The 22,825-nt window shown below is 38.5% G+C and overlaps 1 protein-coding gene across 1 annotated transcript; it reads left to right on the top strand.

Moving 5' to 3' along the window:
- The first annotated feature begins 14,996 nt into the window (after positions 1–14,996).
- Positions 14,997–21,554, top strand: fgf7 (fibroblast growth factor 7). The gene is made up of 4 exons (XM_079374687.1): positions 14,997–15,122; positions 16,260–16,757; positions 19,524–19,630; positions 19,819–21,554. Exons 2-4 carry the CDS (start codon positions 16,505–16,507, stop codon positions 20,032–20,034), a joined length of 576 nt encoding a protein of 191 aa, XP_079230813.1. The 5' UTR covers positions 14,997–15,122; positions 16,260–16,504; the 3' UTR covers positions 20,035–21,554.
- Positions 21,555–22,825: the final 1,271 nt, after the last annotated feature.

Here is a 22,825-nt window from a genome sequence, read left to right as displayed (position 1 = left end):
TCTTTTTTTTTTTTTTTAAATGCCAAGGTACCTATTATGGAAGCCCGTTACCGCCACTGAATAAAAAAATAAAAAAGGTAATTATTATCTCACAATGAAGACGAGATATAAAGTGCCGATTCTGCCTTTTTTCTCAGAATTGCATGATATAAACTCGCAATTGTTATTGCCAGATGCATAAATGTTGGCACAGGTGTGTATTTTACTATTTCACTTCCATTTCCTTTAATAAATCTATTTTACACTAGGTACACAAAATAGCTCCTCTCAGGACCTTTTGGACAAGAAATATCCCCATTGAAACCCATTAAAACTGCTATTTTTTAATCGCAGTGCCGTTTAACTGTAAAATTATGCAATTTTTGTTAATAGGCTTTCATTCTGTTGGCAAGGCTTTAAAATTTAATTTGACTATTTTTTACCAGATGGTGCCATTTTTTCAGGTTTGGCCTATAAAGCAAATACTCACTTTATTCCTGTTTTCTGCTTCTGCATATTATAGAGCTAATTGGATAAATAATTCAGCTATAATTGTGTGTAACTATGTGTAACCTTTTTTAAATATCTTAATTTAACTAGTCCTGGCTTAAGCTAAGCCCCATTTGTGAAACCATGCCTATAATGCCTATAAACTCTGAGATGTAAACTTGCAGTGGCGATAAAAATCAAAATTCAGGATGTGAGATAAAACAGCGCAATTTCCTTTTTTATTTTTATTCAGTGGTGAAAATGGGCTTCCATGCCAAAGATAAAAGTACATACTGTAAAATATCAACATTAGGCCTATGTACAAAGCAGTGACATTACATGCAAAGCACCATTTATACATGTATATAACACTAAATTAATAATACGAAACGCAACTTCAGAATCAAATATTTGTTTCTTTTGGAAAACAATTTCATTTTGACATGAGTTGCTGTTCCTGGCAAAGTGATTTATATTATTAGTATCAAACCTTAAGGTTCCAGTATTCAATAGAATCAGGCTAAAGCAATCTCGAAAATCAAAGGCACACCATACTGAAATTGTGGTGGTAGGCATGTTAATAATGTATTATTGTGGTTAACGTGAGTATAATGTGGAATTTCATATATATGATTGTAAGGTTTGCAGATATATGTATGAATTTGTTATTGATTTATGGATTGTTTGTCGAATAACTGTGAACACACTGTTATGCATGAAAAATTCAGACTTTGCTTGTCTAAGACAGTAATCCGGCCTGTGATTCCGTCATTATCACCAACCCAAAGGTGTAACCAACACCAGAGCAACACACACACACACTATTATACTGTGACCTGTGATGTCAGGCTGATGTGTCACACAGTATTGTTTCTATTTTTAATGCGACCCATACATCCCACAAAACAATACAGTTCTCACTATTCTTCAAAACAACCCTAAAATCCTGGCAGAGAACCCATAAACCAACCACACATGTTTACAGTGAAAACTATAGGATTCTGTCAGGAAGTGTTATCTGATGGGCCGGAGATATGTGATACACACACACTTACACTCCAGGCAGGGTGTGAATTATACACTGACCTTTGGAGCATATGATGGGAATTATTCTCTGATTAGTAATTCTTAACGACAAGATGGTATACATTAACATTTGCACATGAAGCATGTATTCCATTCTCTATCTTTCCCATACATTTGTTCATTTTGTTAAATTAAACATGTTTTGCTCTTTGTTAGATACATTGTTTTGTTTTTAATATATTATAGGCTGTATGAGTTACATCCTTCATGCTTGCAACACCAAGGTCATGGGTTCAAATCCCAGGAAAGCAAGAACTGTTCACGCTATAAAAGGAGAAGCAGATTCTCACATTCGCCTGAAGGTGGCGCTGCTGTATTTCATTCTATTGTGAAAAACATGACTCAAGACTTGTGCTTGCCTTTCTCCAGAAAACAGCTTAAAAAATCTGAAAGTGATCAAAGCGCTGCTCACCTGTGTGTGCTCATTATAGTAGTTGTTGTGTATGAAGCCACATAAAAAACGCAATTAAATGAATCACTCTGGTGCTTGTAATTAAATAAACTAGGAATTCTTTTCGGTGCCAGATGGACCAGTCCAGGTGCAGAATTAGTACATCCCAAATCATGTAAGCTACACTCAAAATAGTATAGGCTACTAAGGTGTCTGCAAGATTTTCTAAATGCATCCATGCATGCTTTTCAGGTAATATTACCCACAAGCCCTTGTGCAAAGGAACTGCAGGGGGTCGATGCTGTTCTCTTTTGAACGTTAATGACTTTTGTTCACACAACTATGAAACTCCATTTCTGCCATGTAAGAATGCTTTGGTAAGTCAGAAATTTTAACTTTCAGATGAAAAGTCAAGATATTGACTTTGAAAATAAAAATTATGAAATAGAACTAAGTCGTCTATGAGACAAAAAGTCACAAATTCTGGCATTCTAAGCTACTTTAAAACCGAAATGATGAGACACTAAGACATAAAGTTTAAAAGTAACAGGGGAGAGTGGGGATGATTGCAACACTTTTTGCATTTCCTTTAGACATCTGTCAGCTACTCGCCCACATTGCTGCAACATGTCTACATTTATACATACAATTTACACTTGAATAGACCAAGTGAAATGCTGCAACTGACCCCACAACAGGGGACGGTTGCAATATTCATTAAAATGTAATTAAATCATTCTTAAATATCATTTCACAATTTCTTTGTTATCTGTGCACAATAAGGTAAAATGGCTGTATAAAACCAAAGAATAGTCAATGGAAAAACATTCTCAAGTACCAATTAGATTTTAACCTGTTAAATAAAAAAAGGTGAGATACCTAACTATTGAAAGGGGTTCTTTGTTAATCCATAAAATTGCAATTATGTAATGTTATGGCAAGCTTTTAAAACAATGTCATGGTAAGGGTCAGCATGTTGGGATGTTGCAACAACATATACCATGTAAAAACTTGCTTGACACAATATCATTGACACATGCTATGCCTATTAGAAGCTCAGAAAACACTGATTAAAATGGTATGTTTTTATAATGCGTCATGCAAACAACTTAGATATGACAAAAAAATACTGTTTTGAAAATGATTTTTGTGTAGAAGGAATGGTCACATGTGGCTGATTTCAGCCAGGAAGAGGGACTAATAGAGCATGTGCAGTATGAATATCATCACTGTAGCTTATTCCTGCTTGAAGAAATCAGACATGACCACCATCCCCACTCTACCCTAATTATGAGATGAAAAGTTATAAAAAGTCGTGACGTATTGTCAAGTATGGTGACCCATACTCGAAATTGGTGCTCTGCGTTTAACCCATCCAAGTGCACACACACAGCAGTGAGTAGTGAACAAATGCACACACACACACACACACACACACACACACACACACACACCCGGAGCAGTGGGCAGCCATGCTGCGGCGCCCGGGGAGCAGTTGGGGGTTCGGTGTCTTGCTCAGGGGCACCTCAGTCGTGGTATTGAGGGTGGAGAGAGCGCTGGACATTCCCTCCCCCTACCTACAATCCCTGCCGGCCGGGGACTCGAACCCACAACCTTTCGATTACGAGTCCGACTCTCTAACCATTAGGCCACGACTTCCCCCTTATGACTTTTAACGTGGAAATTTGGACATGCCAAGTCACAATTATTAGATGAAAAGTTGACATTATGACTTAAAAAGTCGAAATTATGATATATCAAGTGGAAGAAATTTGCATAGCATAATTCATAATTTTGACTTTTCATCTTATATTAATTACTTTTAAAGTCTTAATTATTATGGTATCATGATTTTTTTTTCTTATGTGGCGCAAATAGACTTCCAGAAAATAACCCTTTACCCTCGGTCCCAGAAATAAGTCTGAGCTGTTTCAAATAAAATAAACTTGCACTGATTGATCTTAAAATATATCAGTGCCTTAGTTTTGTCTCAAGATGAACACCAGTAATGTTTTTTTTCTAAGGTGTGTCTAAGCCCTGTCTGTCAATAAGCCCAATATATGCATCAATATTACTGATATAAGAACATCATTTTGAGATATTGAGACTGTTTCCCATCACGACTGCATACTTAGTGTGTATTTGTGCATATTTGGACTGTTTCTGTCTATAATAATCAGAACATCAGTTTATGTTCTTTTCTCATTAGCTTTAAGTGGTTTGATGTGACATTATTTCACACAGAATTGAACACACTTATTTACCCTGGTGTCAAACACGTCTTAACGAGACTTTATTGCCCGTATAATGTCTGGTTGCTAAGAAAATGTGTTATTCCTCGGCTAATGAGCATATTAATGTAAAGCGTTTCTGAAACTCCCGCCTCTGGAAGGGCATGCGTGACTACACATGCTGTGTTTGTACTTTTACAAGGCTTGCGCGCGATTCTGACTTTATTCACTCGTTTAAGTGCACGGGGTTGTTTTTAAAACATCAAACCCCAGAGCACGCGCGCCGCCGGGGTCTCGCACGCAACCACGTGCACGCGCGCGCACAGACGCGAACCATGTGGACGCGATGGAGGCCACAAAGAGAGAGTTCAGGGACAGACCTTCTTTCTATTACAACATTAGTACTGATGTCTTATGAATGATATTTGTTTCTCCAGTGTGACAGAGAGCGGAATGAGATCAGACAAGTAGCCTACACTCTCTGGGTTCAGCCTGGTGTTTACATGTAATGCAGCCATTCCCAAACGACTTTCACCTAATATATTTAAAAGTCAAAAGTAATGTAAAAGTAGTCTGATTATATTAACCAAAATGTGTAATGAAATGGATTACGTTACTAACAATATTTGTCATGTAATTTGGAATCAGTAATGAACTACCCAGCTCTGCTCATAGATTACTGCTGTTTCTAAATTAAGATAATTATGACAACTAGACACTAGTTATTCAGACATATCACTGTAAAATTATATTTCGAAGTTTAAACAGATAATTGGAGTAGTTTAACAAGATAATTATATTTCAAATATAGTTCAAAATTTCACATTTAATCCAATGTGTTGTGCACAATGTTTATTTGAGTACATACAATGTGTACTTGTCTCTATTTTCAATTAGCAATTTCTGAGTGAAATTTGTTTATACACCTTTTTTGGTGAACGGTAGTGCTGGGTTGAATCAATCTCTTGATTTTTATTTTAATGAACCAATATAGATTTTTAAATTGATGTGTGAACAGAACTTAATGAAACTTTATATGTAATGTACCAACTGACAGGGTTTATTGTATAGTTTACAGCGTTAGTTGAGTTTTTTCCTTGAAAAATTAAGTAATTTATATCGAACCAAGTTGAATCGAGATCGAAACTGAATCAAATCGCAAGCTTGTGAATTGAAATTGAATTTCAGTACCCAGCCCTAGTGTTATAGGCCCTAGCAATTTTTTTGTCACGTTTTTTTTGTGTGTGGACCCAATTAAGGTGGTTACCTGTTGCTATTTAAAGCTGATTTTATTCCACGTGTGTATTGAGCCTGATGAAGACCTGAGGGTCGAAACGTTGCTGTTAATAAATTCATTTGGAGCAGCTATTTTCAGTGTGTGGACTTCTCTCCTTTTTCTTTGTTCAAGTTCCTCAGTTGTCCTGCACCTGAGCCCGATCTGGGGGGTTGGGATGTACACGCCTGTTTGACTTTTTCCAATGATCACTTTAAACATGGTAAAATGTGTTAAATTGAACTGAGTGTGACACTATTCCTTTACAAGGATCTAGTATATTTGTGAGCAGTGTTGGTAACTTTTAAAAGTAAAACATTACAATATTGCATTACTCCCTTAAAATGTAACTAATTACGTTACTTAGTTACTTTTTATGGAAAGTAATGCGTTACGTTACTTTTGAGTTACTTTTTAAATCTGGGCAGGGCTTGCTTGTTTGTTTTTAATATAAAAAAGTTCTTATTTTACAAATGTAAAAGCTCTTTCATAACAAAAGTGAAATGAATGAGCCTCAGACTGAAGGAGATGTAGATTCAGGTCTGTACAGTAGAGGACGCCGCTCAAACTAATCACATGAAGAATATGACGCAGGAGAAGAAAGTTCAGAACTATTCAGCAATAACTACAATCAAACACAAATGTGTCATTTTTGCTTATTATTATTGGATCATCGAAGGTCAGCAGCAAAGACACTGGTTAATAAAATTGGATTAAATACATAATATGTCTTATTTAACATTTAATTATTGCAGGTTTGTATAAAATTCGAAGTTTGCATTTGACTGTTTTTATTGATTTTGAGGAATGCTGAATCTGTTTTTGTGCAGGTGAGATGAGTTCATATTTAGTAGAACTACACAACACCTCTGCACTTACTCACAATTTCTCTCAACATGGCAACACGAGAGCTGTCAGTCAATTCACCAATGCATGGGAAACAAAGTTATTGGCATTTGAAAAAGTAACTCAGATATTGCCTTCTAAATTAAAAAGTGTGGTACTTCACTATTTACTTTTAAAAAAAGTAATCTTGCAATGTGATGTGTTACCCCAAAACCTTTATTTGAGAACATTCTGTTCTTCACGAAGTGACACATTTCACACATTTGCGCCAGAACTCTAAATGCTGCACTATAATAAACCTTCTTTCCCATCAAATCATTACGAAATCCTCAGATGAGATGCAGAAACATCAAGACTGTGAGAATCTGACGTGACGTTCTGCAGGTGAAGTCGGTCTGATGTGTTTGTGATGTTTACCAGATCAACAACATCAGGCCAGAGTACATTAACAAGCACAGGAGACACGACACAAGCTCACAAAAACCCTCTCAAGCTGGGAGGAAAAAGAACTACATCGGTCCTCTGGAACAATAGGATCATAATATCGATATCTGTCTTTCAGCAGACCGACTGTCTAAAGTAAATATTAGCACACAAATTACAGCCCATCATCGTCTGGCACGCCGCTCACATTAACCATGGAAACTGTAAACTGTTTTTCACCTCCGACACAAACTCTCCGTAACGCCTCTGTTTTGAAGGACGAATTGAGTGCAGGTGTAAAACATGATGTAATGTGAGTAATGAGACATGAAACCTATGAGTATGCAAGTTAAAAGCATAAAACTATTATTGCAGACACAAATACTGTGTTCTCAGCCAAACTCTAATGAATCTCTAGTGAATACGAGCAGGTCTGTCCTGACTAACACTGGAAACTCTTCCATCAAAACAACATTACAGCTAAACAAGCCAAGCAACAGGAACCAGCTCACATGTGCTCAGCGAAGGGAACGGATCTGAGACATTTGTGATGATGAGATTCTCTGAGACCTGCAGCTGAGGCCGAGAGCGTGCCATGTGAAGCTGTGCTGTGGTCCTCCAAACCCCTGCGGGACTGTTTCCCACTTCCCACCCAGACAAAAATCCTGCTCTGATTTACTGTGGGATAATCAGTCATGTTTACCCGAGGTGGGGGGGACAGGCTGTGTGGCCCGCGACAGAATCATCTGCCCTGAGAGAGAAACGGATGATAATATCATGCCATGATGACATGCAGATCCTGCAGCTCCACACAGACACTGGAGCAGATGCAGGAGTCTGCAAATTACACCTTTGCATGCGAACTGTGAACAGATGTGAGGAGCAATTAGAGAGGTACACACACACATGCACACACTGCACTAAGTCGGGATGTTCCTTAGTCTGATATTTTTTAATATACGTACTATCAAACTCATCAAAACCCACTAACAATGACAGTTATCCATTAAAAACATTATTAATATATTGTTTAAAAAAAAAAACATTTATATAAAAACAAAAGAAAATGTTTTAAAAAAAACATTACAGCTATGTATGTGCATAAACACTTCTCTCCTCCTCACTTATGACAGATAGATAGATAGATAGATAGATAGATAGATAGATAGATAGATTGATAGATATATAAAGCGTGTGTGTAAAACCACATCTGTATCTCACACACATGTGCTGCTCCAGACGCATGTGTGTGTGTGTGTGTGTGTGTGTGTGTTGATGGTGAGAAGGTAAAGTTCGTGACTGCACAGCTCATGATAGTGATTGCTGAATTAAAGCTCACAGGTCAAAGCATTGCATCACACAGATGATGATAGGACCCCCGTCACAGACTCAAACACATGCGCTTGACAGACAGACCATCTGGCAGTGATTCTGTCTGGACACAGAGCAGAGAAAACACTCTCAGTCTCTTCTAATACTACACCACTACAGTCAGGTCCATATATATTTGGACACTGACACAGTTTTCATAATTTCGGCTGTGTATTCCACCAGAACAGAATTAAACATAAAACAATCAAGATGAAATTGAAGTGCAGATTTTAAGCATTAATTCAAGGGGTTGAACAAATATATAACATAAAATGCTTTGGAATTACGGCAGTCCTCCCATTTTCAGAGGCTCAAATGTAATTGGACAAATAAATATAATCATAAATCTAATGTTCAAATTTAATATTTTGTTGAGAATCCTTTGCAGGCAATGACTGCCTTAAGTCTGGATCTCATGGACATCAGCAGAGACTGGGTTTCTCCTTTGTGATGCTTTGCCAGGCCTTTACTGCAGCTGACTTCAGTTGTTGTTTGTTTGTGGATCTTTCTGTCTTTAGTTTTGTCTTGAGCGAGTGAAATGCTGCTCGATCGGGTTGAGATCAGGAGATTGACTCGGCCATTGCAGAATATTCCACTTTTTACCTTCAAAAACTCCTGGGTTGCTTTTGCTGTATGTTTTGGGTCATAGTCCATTTGTACTATGTTCAGTAATCCCCTATCAACAAGCTTGGCCCCCCTTTGGCCCCGCTAAATTTGGGATCATATCACAGCAAACAATCTTGGGTGAAATGGGCAGTTTCAGTTTGTCCTGTGAACTATATATATATAAAAAAGAAAAACATCACCAGCTGATAAATTCAAATCCGCATTTGCTGGCTGGCACAGAGCCAGAGACACGTTTTTATAGCGCTGCGCATTATAACCAATCACACATGATTCTGTTGAGCTTATGAATGCAAGGACCAATCAGAGGTGTTGAGATGAGTCATCGCTAAAACACGCTGTTTCGTCACCACACGTGCTCGCTGACTAATTCTCTCATCAGAACAACAAAGTGAAGATGTACGAATGTAAATAAGATATTAATTTCACAGTGTAAACAGCTTTAGAGATTATTATGGCAGTTTTTGAGAGTATTTTATGGTATGACACCCATATCTGGTAAAGACGGGCTTTTATGCGTAGTTAATAATACAGTTTTAGGCTACTTTGCCCATCGCCCGTTATAGATCAACTAACATAATCTATAAAGGTGCAAAATGCATTTACTTACATTTTAGAATCGAGATATTTCATGATATATTTTGGGGATGTATCGAATAAAAAAATAAATAAAACCCCTGCTGAAAAAACAATAGACGCCATTACAAAATTAGTAATGGTTTTACTTGTTATAATTGTTGTATTGGTTTTACTGGGAACTGTAATGGACCCTGTGGGTCTCTACTGGTAATTGGTCGTCTTCTATTGGTGGCTTGTTAAAACCAACAAATCCTAATGGAATATGTCCCAAAACACACTACAAAAAAAAATTTTTTAATGGTTAAAAGTTGATGGTTTGTTATGTTTGTAATGGTATTTGTAGTGGAAAACATTACAATTTTCTGTGATGGTTTTATTTATTTATTTTTTCTCAGTAGGGACATAAGCCTATGTGACCCTGGGCCACAAAACCAGTCATAAGGGTAATTTTAGAATTTAGCAGTAAGAAATTACTAGACATCCATTTTTTTATATCTACTATGCATTCCGTTAGTTTTGCAAATTGGTATGCTTCATCGGGGTGCAAAGAAATATAGAGCTGAGTATCATCAGCATAACAGTAAAAGCTAACACCATGTTTCCTGATAATATATCCCAAGGGTAACATGTAAAGCATGAAAAGTACTGGTCCTAGCACTGAGCCTTGAGGTACTCCATACTGCACTTGTGATACCTCTTCATTCACTGCCACAAATTGATGACGGTCAGATAAGTACAATTTGAACCATGCACTTCACAAAATTACTTGTGATGTTCTTCATTTGTAAGTTGTTTTAGATAAAAACATCTGCTGAAGTGAATAAATGTGAAATGAATTGATCATATTTCACATCAGCCTACACAAGTCCAGGATTTACAGTCCACGCTGCGACTGAAGACGGTGTGTTTGAGGTGATCTGGACTCCAGCGACGACTGCTCTCAATTGCTCTCTTTTCTCTTGGCACTGCAGACGCTGAAATTAAAACCAGAATGTTTGAGCTCATTCTTTGCGTTACTACTGTTCAATTATGATTTACAAGAGCGTGCAAGCACTGTGATATCTCACGCAACAGCGTGACTTGAAGAACATGATCTGTCTGTCTGGAAGCGTCTGCAGTGGTTCAGATTCTTCTGTGATCGGCCTTTATGAGCTTCAGTTCAGTGCTTCATGAACACAGAATCTGTCCAATTAAGAATTCAGATTTATTCAAACAGAAAGATTTCAAGTCATGTGAAGGTCAGAGCACTACCAGTCAAACAAAAAGCCTTTCTGAATGCATCACACATTTCAAAAACATGCAACACTACGGCCCACCACTGCAGTGTGTGTGTGTGTGTGTGTGTGTGTTTAGTGGAGACTACAGCACTGCACACACACACACTGCATTTAATGAATCATACAGTGAGACTCCAGCTGATCTGTGAGGATGAGACACTCACCTGTCTGTCTTTCTCTGCTGCTTCTGAAGCGGTGCTCATTCAGAACCGACTGATCGTCTTCAGAGGTGAACATGGACTCTTTAACCTGTGCGTACATCAGCAGATTTATACATCTTGTGCTGTGGTTGAGTAAAGGCCATGATGAATGAAGGATGGTGACATTTAACTTTACTACCATCAGCCACATCAAAACACTGAGAGACAGAAAAGCTTGTTTGTTTTGATAGTAAAGCTCAAACATGAGTTACTGTGGAAATTCTGGTTAATTAAGACACCGAAGACAAAAGAAAGCGAGTGAAAGTATTTTTATGTTGCAGAGATGCAGCATCAAACGTGCTAACCTTGAGAGAAAAGGTGCAGCTTATCAAGTTATTCAATATATAAATCAACAATGAAGAAAACAATACAATAATATATTTTAGGGACAGGGATGCAGACGCATCAGTGGTGAAAAACAGATGCCTCCTGTGAAGAACATCTTTATGTATTTTTACGTATTTATAAACTTTCTGTTGTATCAGGTTTATTAAATTAAATGTATATTTAATTCTTATAATTCATCCATATGTACTGTATGCCTGTAGTAATATAATTTCTGTCCGCATTTTATTTTATTATTAATTACTGTGTTTTATTGTTTAGTGATAGTTGCTCATGAGTCCCTTGTTTGTCCTGAACAGTTAAACTGCCTGCTGTTCTTCAGAAAAATCCTCCAACTCCTGCACATTCTTTGGTTTTCCAGCATTTTTGTGTATTTGAGCCCTTTCCAACAATGACTGTATGATTTTGAGATCCATCTTTTCACACCTTTTTGAATTTGAAGATCAGGGTAAATTCAACTTTTGTCTTACACATCATCATTCTGTTCAAATGTTTTCACGCCCCGGCTCTTAATGCATGGGTTTTCCTTCTGGAGCATCAGTGAGTGTTTGAATCTTCTGTAATAGTTGCATATGAGTCCCTCAGTTGTTCTCAGTGTGGAAAGATGGATCTCAAAATCATACAGTCATTGTTTGAAAGGGTTCAAATACACAGAAATGCTGGAAAACCAAAGGATTAGTGTGACCTGAAGGATTTTCTGAAGAACAGCAGACAGTTTAACTGATGAACTCATCACTAAAAAAAACCAAAAAAAAAACACAGCTGTGGATCATTCAGATAACAACACAGTTTTAAGAATCAAGGGGATGTAAATTTTTGAACGGGTCATTTTGATCAATTATATGTGAAATATCTTATTCAGGTCAGTACTAAATAAACAATAACATGCATTTTGTGTGATCCCTCTTAATTTGGTAAAATAATTAACATTTGGTAGATTCTGCAAGGTCTATGTAAACTTTTGACTTCAACTGTGTATGTATGTATGTATATACTGTATATATATGTGTGTGTGTGTGTGTGTGTGTGTGTATAGCCTATATAATTTTTTGTTACTTAGAAAAATCGAAGAAAAAAAAGAAAATAATGTGATGCTCATGAAGCCACTGTCAGTCCTCTGCCGTGTGTGTCGTGTTCCCGCCTCTTGTGTCCATATTTGGTTTGTTTCCTGTCCTTGTTTAATGTGATCATTAGTTAATCTTTGTCCAGCTGTGTTTGTCTCATTATCTATGAGTTACCTGTGTATTTATAGTCCTGTCTGTTCAGTTTGATTTGGTCTGGTCTACTCGTTACTCCCCGGTGTTTCTGTCAGCCTTGCCTTCTCTTGCCCTGCCTTGATGTCTTCATTAAAGACTGTTATTTTGAGTTTATCCTCGTCTCCGTGTTCCTCGTTCCTCCCTGCTGTGTGCACATTTTGTAGGATAAGTAGTGCAAAGAAAACCATTAAAATCTAAGATTGTGGATGGAGATCCAGCAGCTTCAATGCAACATAAAATAAGAGAAATTCTAGACCAAAGTTTTAAGCAAACAACAGCAGCAACCCTAATAGTACTACAATCAAACATCATCGTCTGAGCAGAGATTTGAGTTTCTGAAATGTTCTTTACTTTTCCAGTTTTTTTCTCTGCTCTGTGTCCATCCAAAGACTTGAGCAACACAACCACAGCTATTTAAAGAACAGCCCACCGTTAACAGCCATGATCCCATGAGCTCACTAATTATGAGGGAATGCAGAAAGCAGCGGCTTAACCCAAACGTCACCCGCGGCTCAGAATAGACTGACCTTAAACCCGGAGAGCAGGTGAGAGCCGATCACCATCCCGCTGTTGATGAAGCACAGGCCAAACAAGCTCACACTTTCATCAGTCTCACTTCAGTTCCCTTGTTTACTGATATTGTATGCCAGGGTTATTCTACATAAGCTCAGAGTAAACAGCCGTGGATCTGACGCAGTGCAGGATTGCATGTTGGTTTGGGTTATGACAGTCGTTTTAGGTGCAATTAAAGCAGTAGGAGAGCAGCAGATCCGTCCGAGAGAGTCGTCTAAAGTTCACAGACGTCACGAGCTCAATGTCTCTCTCTCTCTCTCCTCCAGAACAGCTTTGATGTGTTCCTCGCTCTATCATTTCAGCAATAAACTCAAATGAGCGCTGGGACCGTAAACATAGTGAACGAGAACCTGCAGTACTTTACAGTCCAGTGAACAATCAGCCTTCAATTTACCGAGAGGTTCTGGAACATTACGAACAGCAATGAGCTTCAAGAGGAATGTGTTTTTGTGAGGATTAAACTCATTAAGAGAAGCATTATCAAAGATCCATCCTCTCATCATTGCGGTAAAACAATTAAACAGCAGGATAAAAACTTAACTAATAATATGCTTATAGTAAAAAACAGCCATTTTCAACTGCTTACACACAAAATCTTTCCTTGTCACACAGTTTCTGAAAGCTGACACTCAAACAGCAGAAGCACACACCAAATCTGCAAAACCAGACACTAATTCTCAGCCTTTTCAATTTCATAAAACACTTTTTGCAAAACACGACACAGTTCTCTATGTAACACACAAAAATCTAACATGGCAAAGGTGTTTGCAAATGTTTGCTTTTGAGATGTGTTTGTGATTTTTTAAATGCATTGCTTCATTTTGCAAGAGATGTGAGGCATTTTGTATTTTGTGTGTGCAATTCTTGGATTTGTGTGTAAAGTTTTGAAAATGTGTGTAAGCTGTTGAAAAAAAAACTGGAAATCATTTAGCAAATGCTTTTGACTCACAATGAAAGGATTCATCTGTATGATCATGCATAACTCTTCCTGTAAATATTTCACATTTGTGAAATCCAATCAAGCTCAACAATATTCAACAGTGACTTGGCAGATGTCAAATCATGAACAACACTATACAACCTGACCCAGACGACATTTATGACCTGCACATGATCTAGGCTAAATGTGTTTTATGTAGTGCAATACAGGCTGTAAAGGAGGATGAAACTTTTTTTATTTCGCATAATAAAGCATTTTAACATTCGTAAGTAGAAGCTCCACAGGATCACAGAAACACATCTGTGTTTGATGGCCTTTCTGTACAGAAACACAAACATCTTCAAATCGCGTGTTCCTGTAAAGCTTCATTATGTATTTAAAGTGAAGGAAAGTACACGGCTTTTGCATTTGCAAATGACCGTGAGCTTTTAGATCAGCCGTTTTACGAGATGGTTTGGGAAATGAAAGAGTAAAGCAGAGGTCTGCGTGTCTATCGGCCGTACGCAGCGCTTCCCTCGGGGCTACGACGCTGGGAACGTTTGATGTGCTGCAGAGGCCAGGTGTGTAAAACTGTAAATTTGCCTCCTAAATACAAACAGGAAAAGTGAAAGAGTGCTTGACCTTCTTTAGAGATGAACCGTTCCAGCAGTAAACGGCCCTCTGTTTAGCTTCCTCAATTGCGGCCCGCCTCGTTAGATTTATTACCCTCGTAGATTCACTATCAGCCTTTGAATTCAACTCAGGCTTTGATGTTTGTCTGTACAACACCGACAAATGACAGACGAGACCCTTCTTGCCAGGGTCTTGAGAAATCCTGAATCTCACAGCACGTGATTTTTCATAAATGTGGACGCAGTGGGCGTTGATGCAACAGCTATTTCTTAAAGTCTGTGTGCAGATCTCGCAGGATTCGTCCCACATACCTCAGAAAGAGAAAGAGAGAGAGAGAGAACGGCTCCCTCTCTCATCCACCGGAGGCCTGGCCAGCAGAAACAGACCATTCTCTCTCTCTCTCTCTCTTATTCTCTCGTGCCAGCATCCCAGTGACAGCTGAGTGGCTGCGGTGTAATTGCAGAGAAGTGAGGTCAGCAGGAGGCTTTTATCTGAGATCACACAGCGATCAGAAACACGAGAAGAAGATGCACAGCGCAGACGGTCTGCCCCAAAACTCCCTCTCTCTGTGCGTCACAGTGGAAGTTTCTCTGCAATCATCAGGACTCAAATGCACTGGAAGCAGAAGTAAGTCGCTTTTAAAAACTGTTTTTTATATTGAGGCATTCAAAGAAGTGATAGAGCAACACTGAAGCATTTGAAGTAGAAACACAGCATTATTGAGAGAGACATTTAAAGCAGAAATAGAGCTATATCGAAATATTTAAAATAGTGAGTGTGACACTGAGACATCCAAAGTAGAAATAGAGCAATACTGAGATGTTTAAATTAGAGAATGAGCAATACTGAGACATTTAAAGTACTGATAGAGCAATACTGAGACGTGTAAAGTACTGATAGAGCAATACTGAGACGTGTAAAGTAGACGTGTAAAGCGACACTGGGTCATCAGTAATGATAGAGTGATATTGAGACACTTGAAGTAGTGACAGAGCGATACTGAGACATCGATAGACCAACACAGACATTCAAAGAAGTGTCAGAGTGATATTGAGACATCTAAAGTAGACATAAAAAGACATTTAAGCAATGTAGCGATAAAGTGACATTAAGACATAGCAACAGAGCGACACTGGGACATTTAATGTAGTAATAGAGCTGATAGTGTGACAATGAGACATTTGGCAAAAAATTAGTAAATTAAGATTAGTGATAGAGCATCACTGAGACATTTAAGTAGTTATAGTTCTTCATACAGTGAACTACCAGTAAAAATTTGGGACCAAAAAGTATTCAGACACTTTGAGCTGAGCATGTTTTGCTTCAGTGTTTTTCTTTAATTGCTAATGTGATGTTTTTCCACCACAGACTGAACTAAATGAAGCATTGCTTGGTAATTAGTTGAGCTAAATTGGTATTATCTAATTATGTTCTTAAATTTAACAGCGGACAGCTATTCAACCCAATTCATTACATACCTTTCTATCAAAGTTATCTGACATTATTAAGATCAGTTTGTTCTGATGCAGTTTAACTCTGAGCTCTTCTCATATTTTATTACCGTTTTCTAAACTATAGTGAATAAACTGTGATTATGGGAGAAATGTTGAAGGTGACTGAATAAATTTTGGTTTGACTGTATATATATATATAAACCCTCTCTAAATATTGTACCGGTCAGACACTAAACACATGTAGAATCTGTTTTATATGTGAATTATACAGATTACTGTGGAACTGACCTGTCTCCTGTATCTTCATCAGGAATGGACAGTGTGTGACAGAGGCGTCCGTTTGTTGATTTGTGTCATTAACAGCAGAAACGAACACACTGCTGCCTCCTCCAGCTCTGAGGAGATTCTGCTGCTGCAGCAGGAGGTCAGAGGTCACATCACCATCTAAAGGATTGTACCGGGACGGGGTCCGAGCGGATCTCCCACGGCTTGAGGATCCAGCCTGAGTTTTGCCTTCAGTATGTGGATCATGAACTCCTTGAGAAACGCAGTATAATGCGCAAATGGACGCTGCGATGGAAACTGCCTGAGTTTGTGTGTGGACTGTGGCTGGTGCTGCTGGTCAGCCGAGTGTGTGATGGAGAGTCTGTGACCGACTGCTCCAAACACGAGCGCCACACCAGGAACTACGACTACATGGAGGGAGGGGACGTTCGGATCCGACGCCTCTACAGTCGCACGCAGTGGTTTCTGATGATCGACGAGTTCGGGAACATCAACGGGACACAGGATCCCAACAACTGCTACAGTAAGCGTGCCAGGAGTTTCACAGAAGATGTATCACTGGGCGATGAAAAATAACATTAACAAACGTTAGATGATGCTTACACAACTTTTTGAGAATATTGAAGTTGCACTATAGATTAAACTGAACTTACATTTATTTGGGCTGCTTTTTTGATCTAAAACAATGCGTCTAAAGCTTTGGTAAAGGCCTATTAAAGGGATAGTTCACCCAAAAATGAAAACTTGCCCGTGATTTACTCACCCTCAAGATATCCTAGGTGTATATGACTTTCTTCTTGCAGACGAATCCAATCGGAGTTATATTTAAAAACGTCCTGGCTCTTCAAAGCTTTATAATGGCAGTGAATGGGTGTTTTTTTTTCAATAGTCCAAAAGAAGTCCAATAAAGTGCGTCCATCCATAATAAAACATGCCTCACACAGCTCCAGGAGGTGAATAAAGGCCTCCTGTAGTGAATCCATGCGTTTTTGTAAGAAAAATATCCATATTTAAAATGTTATAAACAGTAATCTTCCGCTAACTGGATGACGTAGGACATTGGCATACACTCTAAAAAAATCTGTAAAAATAGGGCACAATATACTGCATAATGTTTCCATAATTATTTTTAGCGTAAGCTCCGGTGAGAATATGCTTGTCTTGCAAGAACCAACGTTTGTTTACAGGAGCAAAGGAAGCAAAGTTTCCTTATTTTAGCAAAGAAAAACCAGTCTCCTCTTGACTTACATCGAAATCCTCAGACATTGTTCTTTACAAATCCTCATTTTGTGTTTCTAATTCGTGACCGGAGTATTGTTTTACTCTCTCAAAAATGCATCGATTCGCTACAGGAGGCCTTTATTCACCTCCCGGAGCTGTGTGAGGCATTGTTTATTAAGGATGGATGTGCTTTATTGGACTTCTTTTGGACTGTTGAACAATAACACCCATTCACTGCCATTATAAAGCTTGGAAGAGCAAGGATCATTTTTAATATAACTCCAACTGGATTCGTCTGAAAAAAGACATCATATATCCCTATGCCTTAAGGGTGAGTAAAACAAGAGCTAATTTTAATTTTTGAGTGAACTATCCCTTTAAGTTATAGCAGAGTGTTTTCTCACTGTATGTAGGGTGAAGGAATCGGCAGTGGGATTATGAGCAGGTCGAGGACTGACAGGAGTAAAGAGAAACAGGTGTTTGGGGGGCAATATTTATAGCTCTTGTTTCCCTTCGTTAGAGGACTTAGTGGTCAGACGTTATCAGATGTGGTCAGAATGGAGGCACAGTTCAGTTTGTGTAGAGAGTGTCAAAACAACAACAAAAAATGAGACTGGAGGCTGATGTTGTGTGCATGGATACACAATTAATTATTAAACAGATAAAATAAATATTTAAATTATTCACTTTAATGATCATGTGTACACATAACATCAGCCCCAAGCATGTTTGGTTATTAGTAATCTCGGTTGTGTATGAGAAGAAAGTCATTGTGTTGGCGTGACGGCATGCATCTGTGCTCTGGAGGGAAAATGATTACATCAGCTGGCGCTGAAAAGAAGAAAAATTGATATAGCCAGATGTGGCCGACAACTGCACGCACAGAGCGCATGCAAGACATGCAGTGAGGGTCGGCCAGCGCCGCAGGAGAGAAAAGCAGACGCTTCTGAGGTTCTGTCAGAGCTGTGCCGTGACAGCAGCTTATTATACCACTGGAGCCGCTCACATGTGAAGCAAACACTTCCAGAGACACACACAAACATACAGAGAGAGAGCTCAAAACGACAAGAACCGTGTCCAGCTTCTCATCCAAACACAACAAACGGCTGTCAAATATCTGTGCAACTGGAGCTTTAACTCGCTGTAGATCATAATCAAACCGCCTGATGCTGATATTTAGCTTTATAGGAATGGATTCTGAAGGTGATTTCTGCATTATTAGACAGAATTGCAAGAATAATTTCTCTGCATATTGAGCTGAGATAAAACAGAAGTATTAACACCCAAAAAATGGCACACATCACCTTTAAACTCAATCTCAAATAAAGTCTGTAATAATTACCACAGACTAACTCGGATTGTTATTTAGGTCAGTGTTATTTTAGTATCACTGGGACACTATCATAGTTTTTGTTAATATTTACATTTTTATATTTTCATGTCAAGTTTTGATAACACTTTACTTAAAGCCTTTATGTATAATAATATAATGTATAATAAAAGTAGTTTTAATGCATTAATTATGCCTTGTAATGCTCCTTATAATGCATTGCACAATCTCATGAATAGTTGTAATCACAGCTAATACATTATAACACTTATTCATTGTTACACCATGCATTTTAAATTTGGTTAGAATTATTTATGACAAGATATAATGTATCACAACGCACATTCTGAATAATTATAATGCATTATACCCTCTAATAACCCTTTACAATGCATTATACATAAAGGCTTGAAATAAAGTGTTACTGTAAAGTTATTGTGTTTTTGTCATTTAAATTAGTTTACAAATTTAGTTTCAGTTATTTTAAATACAAATTAGAAATGCTGCCTTGGAAAGATAAGTTTAAAATGTATTTACAGTTTATTTATGGTTTTAGTTTTAGTTAACTATAATAACCCTGATTTAGGTCAAGTATGGAGCACCTTTCAACGGCCAGATTTAAGTAACTTCTGAGGATTTTTCAGAGCAACTTTGTCCCTGAAGTTTACCGTAAGCTACAAACAGGCGCAGGTCTGCGTGTCTTCCTGCATTTAGGCTGATCTGCTGTCTGTGTTTCAGGTGTTCTGGAGATCAGGACGGTTTCGGAGGGCGGCGTGTTGGCCATAAAAGGACTGAAGAGCCAATATTATATTTCCATGAACCGCACCGGAATGTTACAGGGCAAAGTATAAAGCCATCCGTCCTGCAAACACACAACAAACACCAGTTAATCTGATTATTCCAGCTAACGCTCCCATCTTTCATTAAAGAGTAAATATAACACGTGCCACGGATAATTCAGCAAACTGTACACAATGCAATACATCTCGCTTCTGTCGTACCTTACGATCTGTTCTTCTTCTTTCCCAAACAGAAAGACTACAACGACAGCTGCAACTTCAAAGAAGTGTTTTTAGAGAACTACTACACGGCGTACTCGTCCGTCAAATGGACTAAAAACGGCAAAGAGATGTTCATCTCTCTGTCGCAGAAGGGCCGGCCGCTGAGAGGAAAGAAGACGAGGAAGGAAAGCATCTCTTCTCACTTCATCCCTCGAAAGTGCAGGGAAGATGAGAAGAAGCTGGTGTGAAGGAGCTCCAGAGACGCTGTTACTGGATCTGTTTGGCTTTAATCGTCTGATTCATCAAACGCCTTCTATAAAACATTCACTCTTTCACTCACACACACACAGTCTGGTTAGCTATCCTTGTAGGGACTCAAGAAACTTTAATGGTTTTTATACTGTACAAACTGTATTTTCTATTACCCTACACCTAAACCAACCCCTTTTGTACCCATGGGGACCTCAATTTAGGTCCCCACCGAGTCCCCATGAGCCTGTGTGTATTCAGATTTAAGTCCCCACCAGGATATATAAACCTGTACACACACACTCACACACACACACACACACACACACATGTTGGTTTTTGTGGTTTATGGGGACTCTCCATAGGCGTAATGGTTTTTATACTGAACAAACTGTGTGTGCTATTGCCCTACACCAACCCTACACCTAAACTTAGCCCTCACAGGAGACTTTGTGCATTTTTAGATTTTCAAAAAAACACCATTTAGTATGTTTTTTAAGTCTTTTGAATTACGGGTACATAGGCAGTGTCCTCATAAACCACCTTCATATTGTAATACCTCTGTCATACCCATGTCATTATACACATTTGTGTCCTCATAAACCACATAAACATGCACACACACACACTCACTCACACACACACACACACACACACACACACACACACACACACACACACAAGAAGCAGTTGGTAAATCACGTTCATATATGAAAATGTTTTAGACTCATGTAAACTAACAGTTATAAATACTCATCTATATTTTGAGATGAAGCTATTTTTATATTTCGAAGAGATGTTTATGTTTCTGTTCATGGCACTTTCACCACCATTAGAGCCCAAAACAATGAAAACTAAAAATAAACACTGCAATGCATTTATACAGATGAACATTCTCATTAAATACGGCAGCGCTGTGTGTTCTGTAAATATCACAGTTTATATCGCTCCATTTATACTGCATAAATACATTCACATCACATCAACATTTTCATGATTGATTTTCATCTAGTTTGAGACATTCTTTTCTCATTTCCAGCCCTCGATTCTACAATTCAGTGAGAAAATAATAGCAGTTGCCTTACTTCATTTTGACTTTTTTTTATGCATGCTGATTCATCAGTTCTAAGAAATACTATGTTTATCTTCATAATCTTCCATCCAAATGTCCTAATGATTTTCCTTCTCGTCATCAATCCACCCTCATACTGAGACACTTTCACCATGCAGTCAGTTGGAGTAATTCTGGTAAACAAATGATGAGTCTATGCTTTAACGTGGGAGTCTGACCGTATTTCGTTTCTCATAATCACTCGGCGCTCTAATGCAATCGTGTCCATGTGTTGATGTGTGTTATTTATGATATTTATGTGAGTTCATGACCGCAGTGAACCGTCTGTATTCTGGATCGATGTGCTGCAAACAAAAACACACAAGAGTTTGCAGGAGTTTATCATTTGCTGCTAGAGGTTTTATATGATTATAGATCAATTTCAATAAACATGTATATTGTACCTTTCTATGGAGTTGTGTTGTGAGATTTGTTCCTGCTGACTTTATCTGGACACACGACGGGTGTTTATACAGCACAGCAAACACACGGTTCTGATCCGCTTCATCAATCACTGCATCGACCTGATTTCTTTTCTTTGTTGAACACAGAAGGATCGGTTAAGATCAGTGAGAACACAGTCTGAGCTCTCTGGCTCTCCAGCTCTGCTTGTGTCCGTCTCTACACACCCACTGAATGAATATCTTTATTGTCATTGTACAAGTACAACAAAATTGAAGAAAAGCAAACCTTTAAGGTGGAAAAAAATATATAAATAAATAATTCACAATTTACATTCACATTCCTGCCGGTCATTGCATATCTTATTGCACAGCAAGTGTACAGTAGATAATTACTAAATGTTTAAATCTTTTTTGTGTTCAGTGCAGTTATGGCTCTGGGGTAGAAACTGTTTTTTGTCTATTAGTCTTGAGTTTTCATTAATCTGTAATGTTTGCCTGAGGGCAGCAGTTCAAAGTGAGTGTGTCCGGGGTGAGATGGATCTCTGAGAATATTATTTGTCTTCCTGAGACAGTAGGAACTATACCGGTCTTCCAGGGAGGGGAGGGTGCATCCGATAATATTTTGGGCCGTGTTGATGACCCTCTGGAGCGCCTTCCTCTCTGCGACTGTGCAGCTGGAAAACCACACACAGATGCATTATGTGAGGATGCTCTCTATGGAGCAGCAGTAGAAGGACACCAACAGTTTCTGTGCAAGTGGATTGTTCCCAAGAATTCTCAGAAAGTACAGTCTCTGATGTGCCTTCTTGATGGTAGCAGTGGTGTTGGTGCTCCAGGTCAGGTCATCATCATCAAGGTGAACGCCCAGGAATCGGATGTTAGAGGTCCTCTCCACAGTCCCCATTGATGAACAGGGGCTGAATGTCCGTTTTCTTTCTCCTGCAGTCAATAATCAGTTCCTTGGTCTTGGTAATGTTCAGAGCCAAGTTGTTTTCTATACACCACACTGACAACTGCTCCACCTCGTCCCAGTATGCAGACTCATCTCCCCCAGAGATGAGCCCCACCACAGTGGTATCATCAGCAAACTTGATGATTCGTAGGGAAAACACTCGAACGAGTTGTCTTCAACCAGCTCTCACGGTTTCTTTCACAGTACAACAAACTGGATGCTAAACAGTCAGGTTTCAGGAGTGGCCATTCAACAGAGACTGCGCTACTCTCAGTCACTGAAGCTCTGCGAATTGCAAAGGCCGATTCCAAATCATCAGTCCT

The sequence above is a fragment of the Barbus barbus genome (genome assembly GCF_936440315.1).
Source record: "Barbus barbus genome assembly, chromosome: 23".
Taxonomy (NCBI): domain Eukaryota; kingdom Metazoa; phylum Chordata; class Actinopteri; order Cypriniformes; family Cyprinidae; genus Barbus; species Barbus barbus.
The sequence above is the reverse complement of the archived record's forward strand: the minus strand, read 5'-3'. Positions and strand labels throughout refer to the sequence as shown.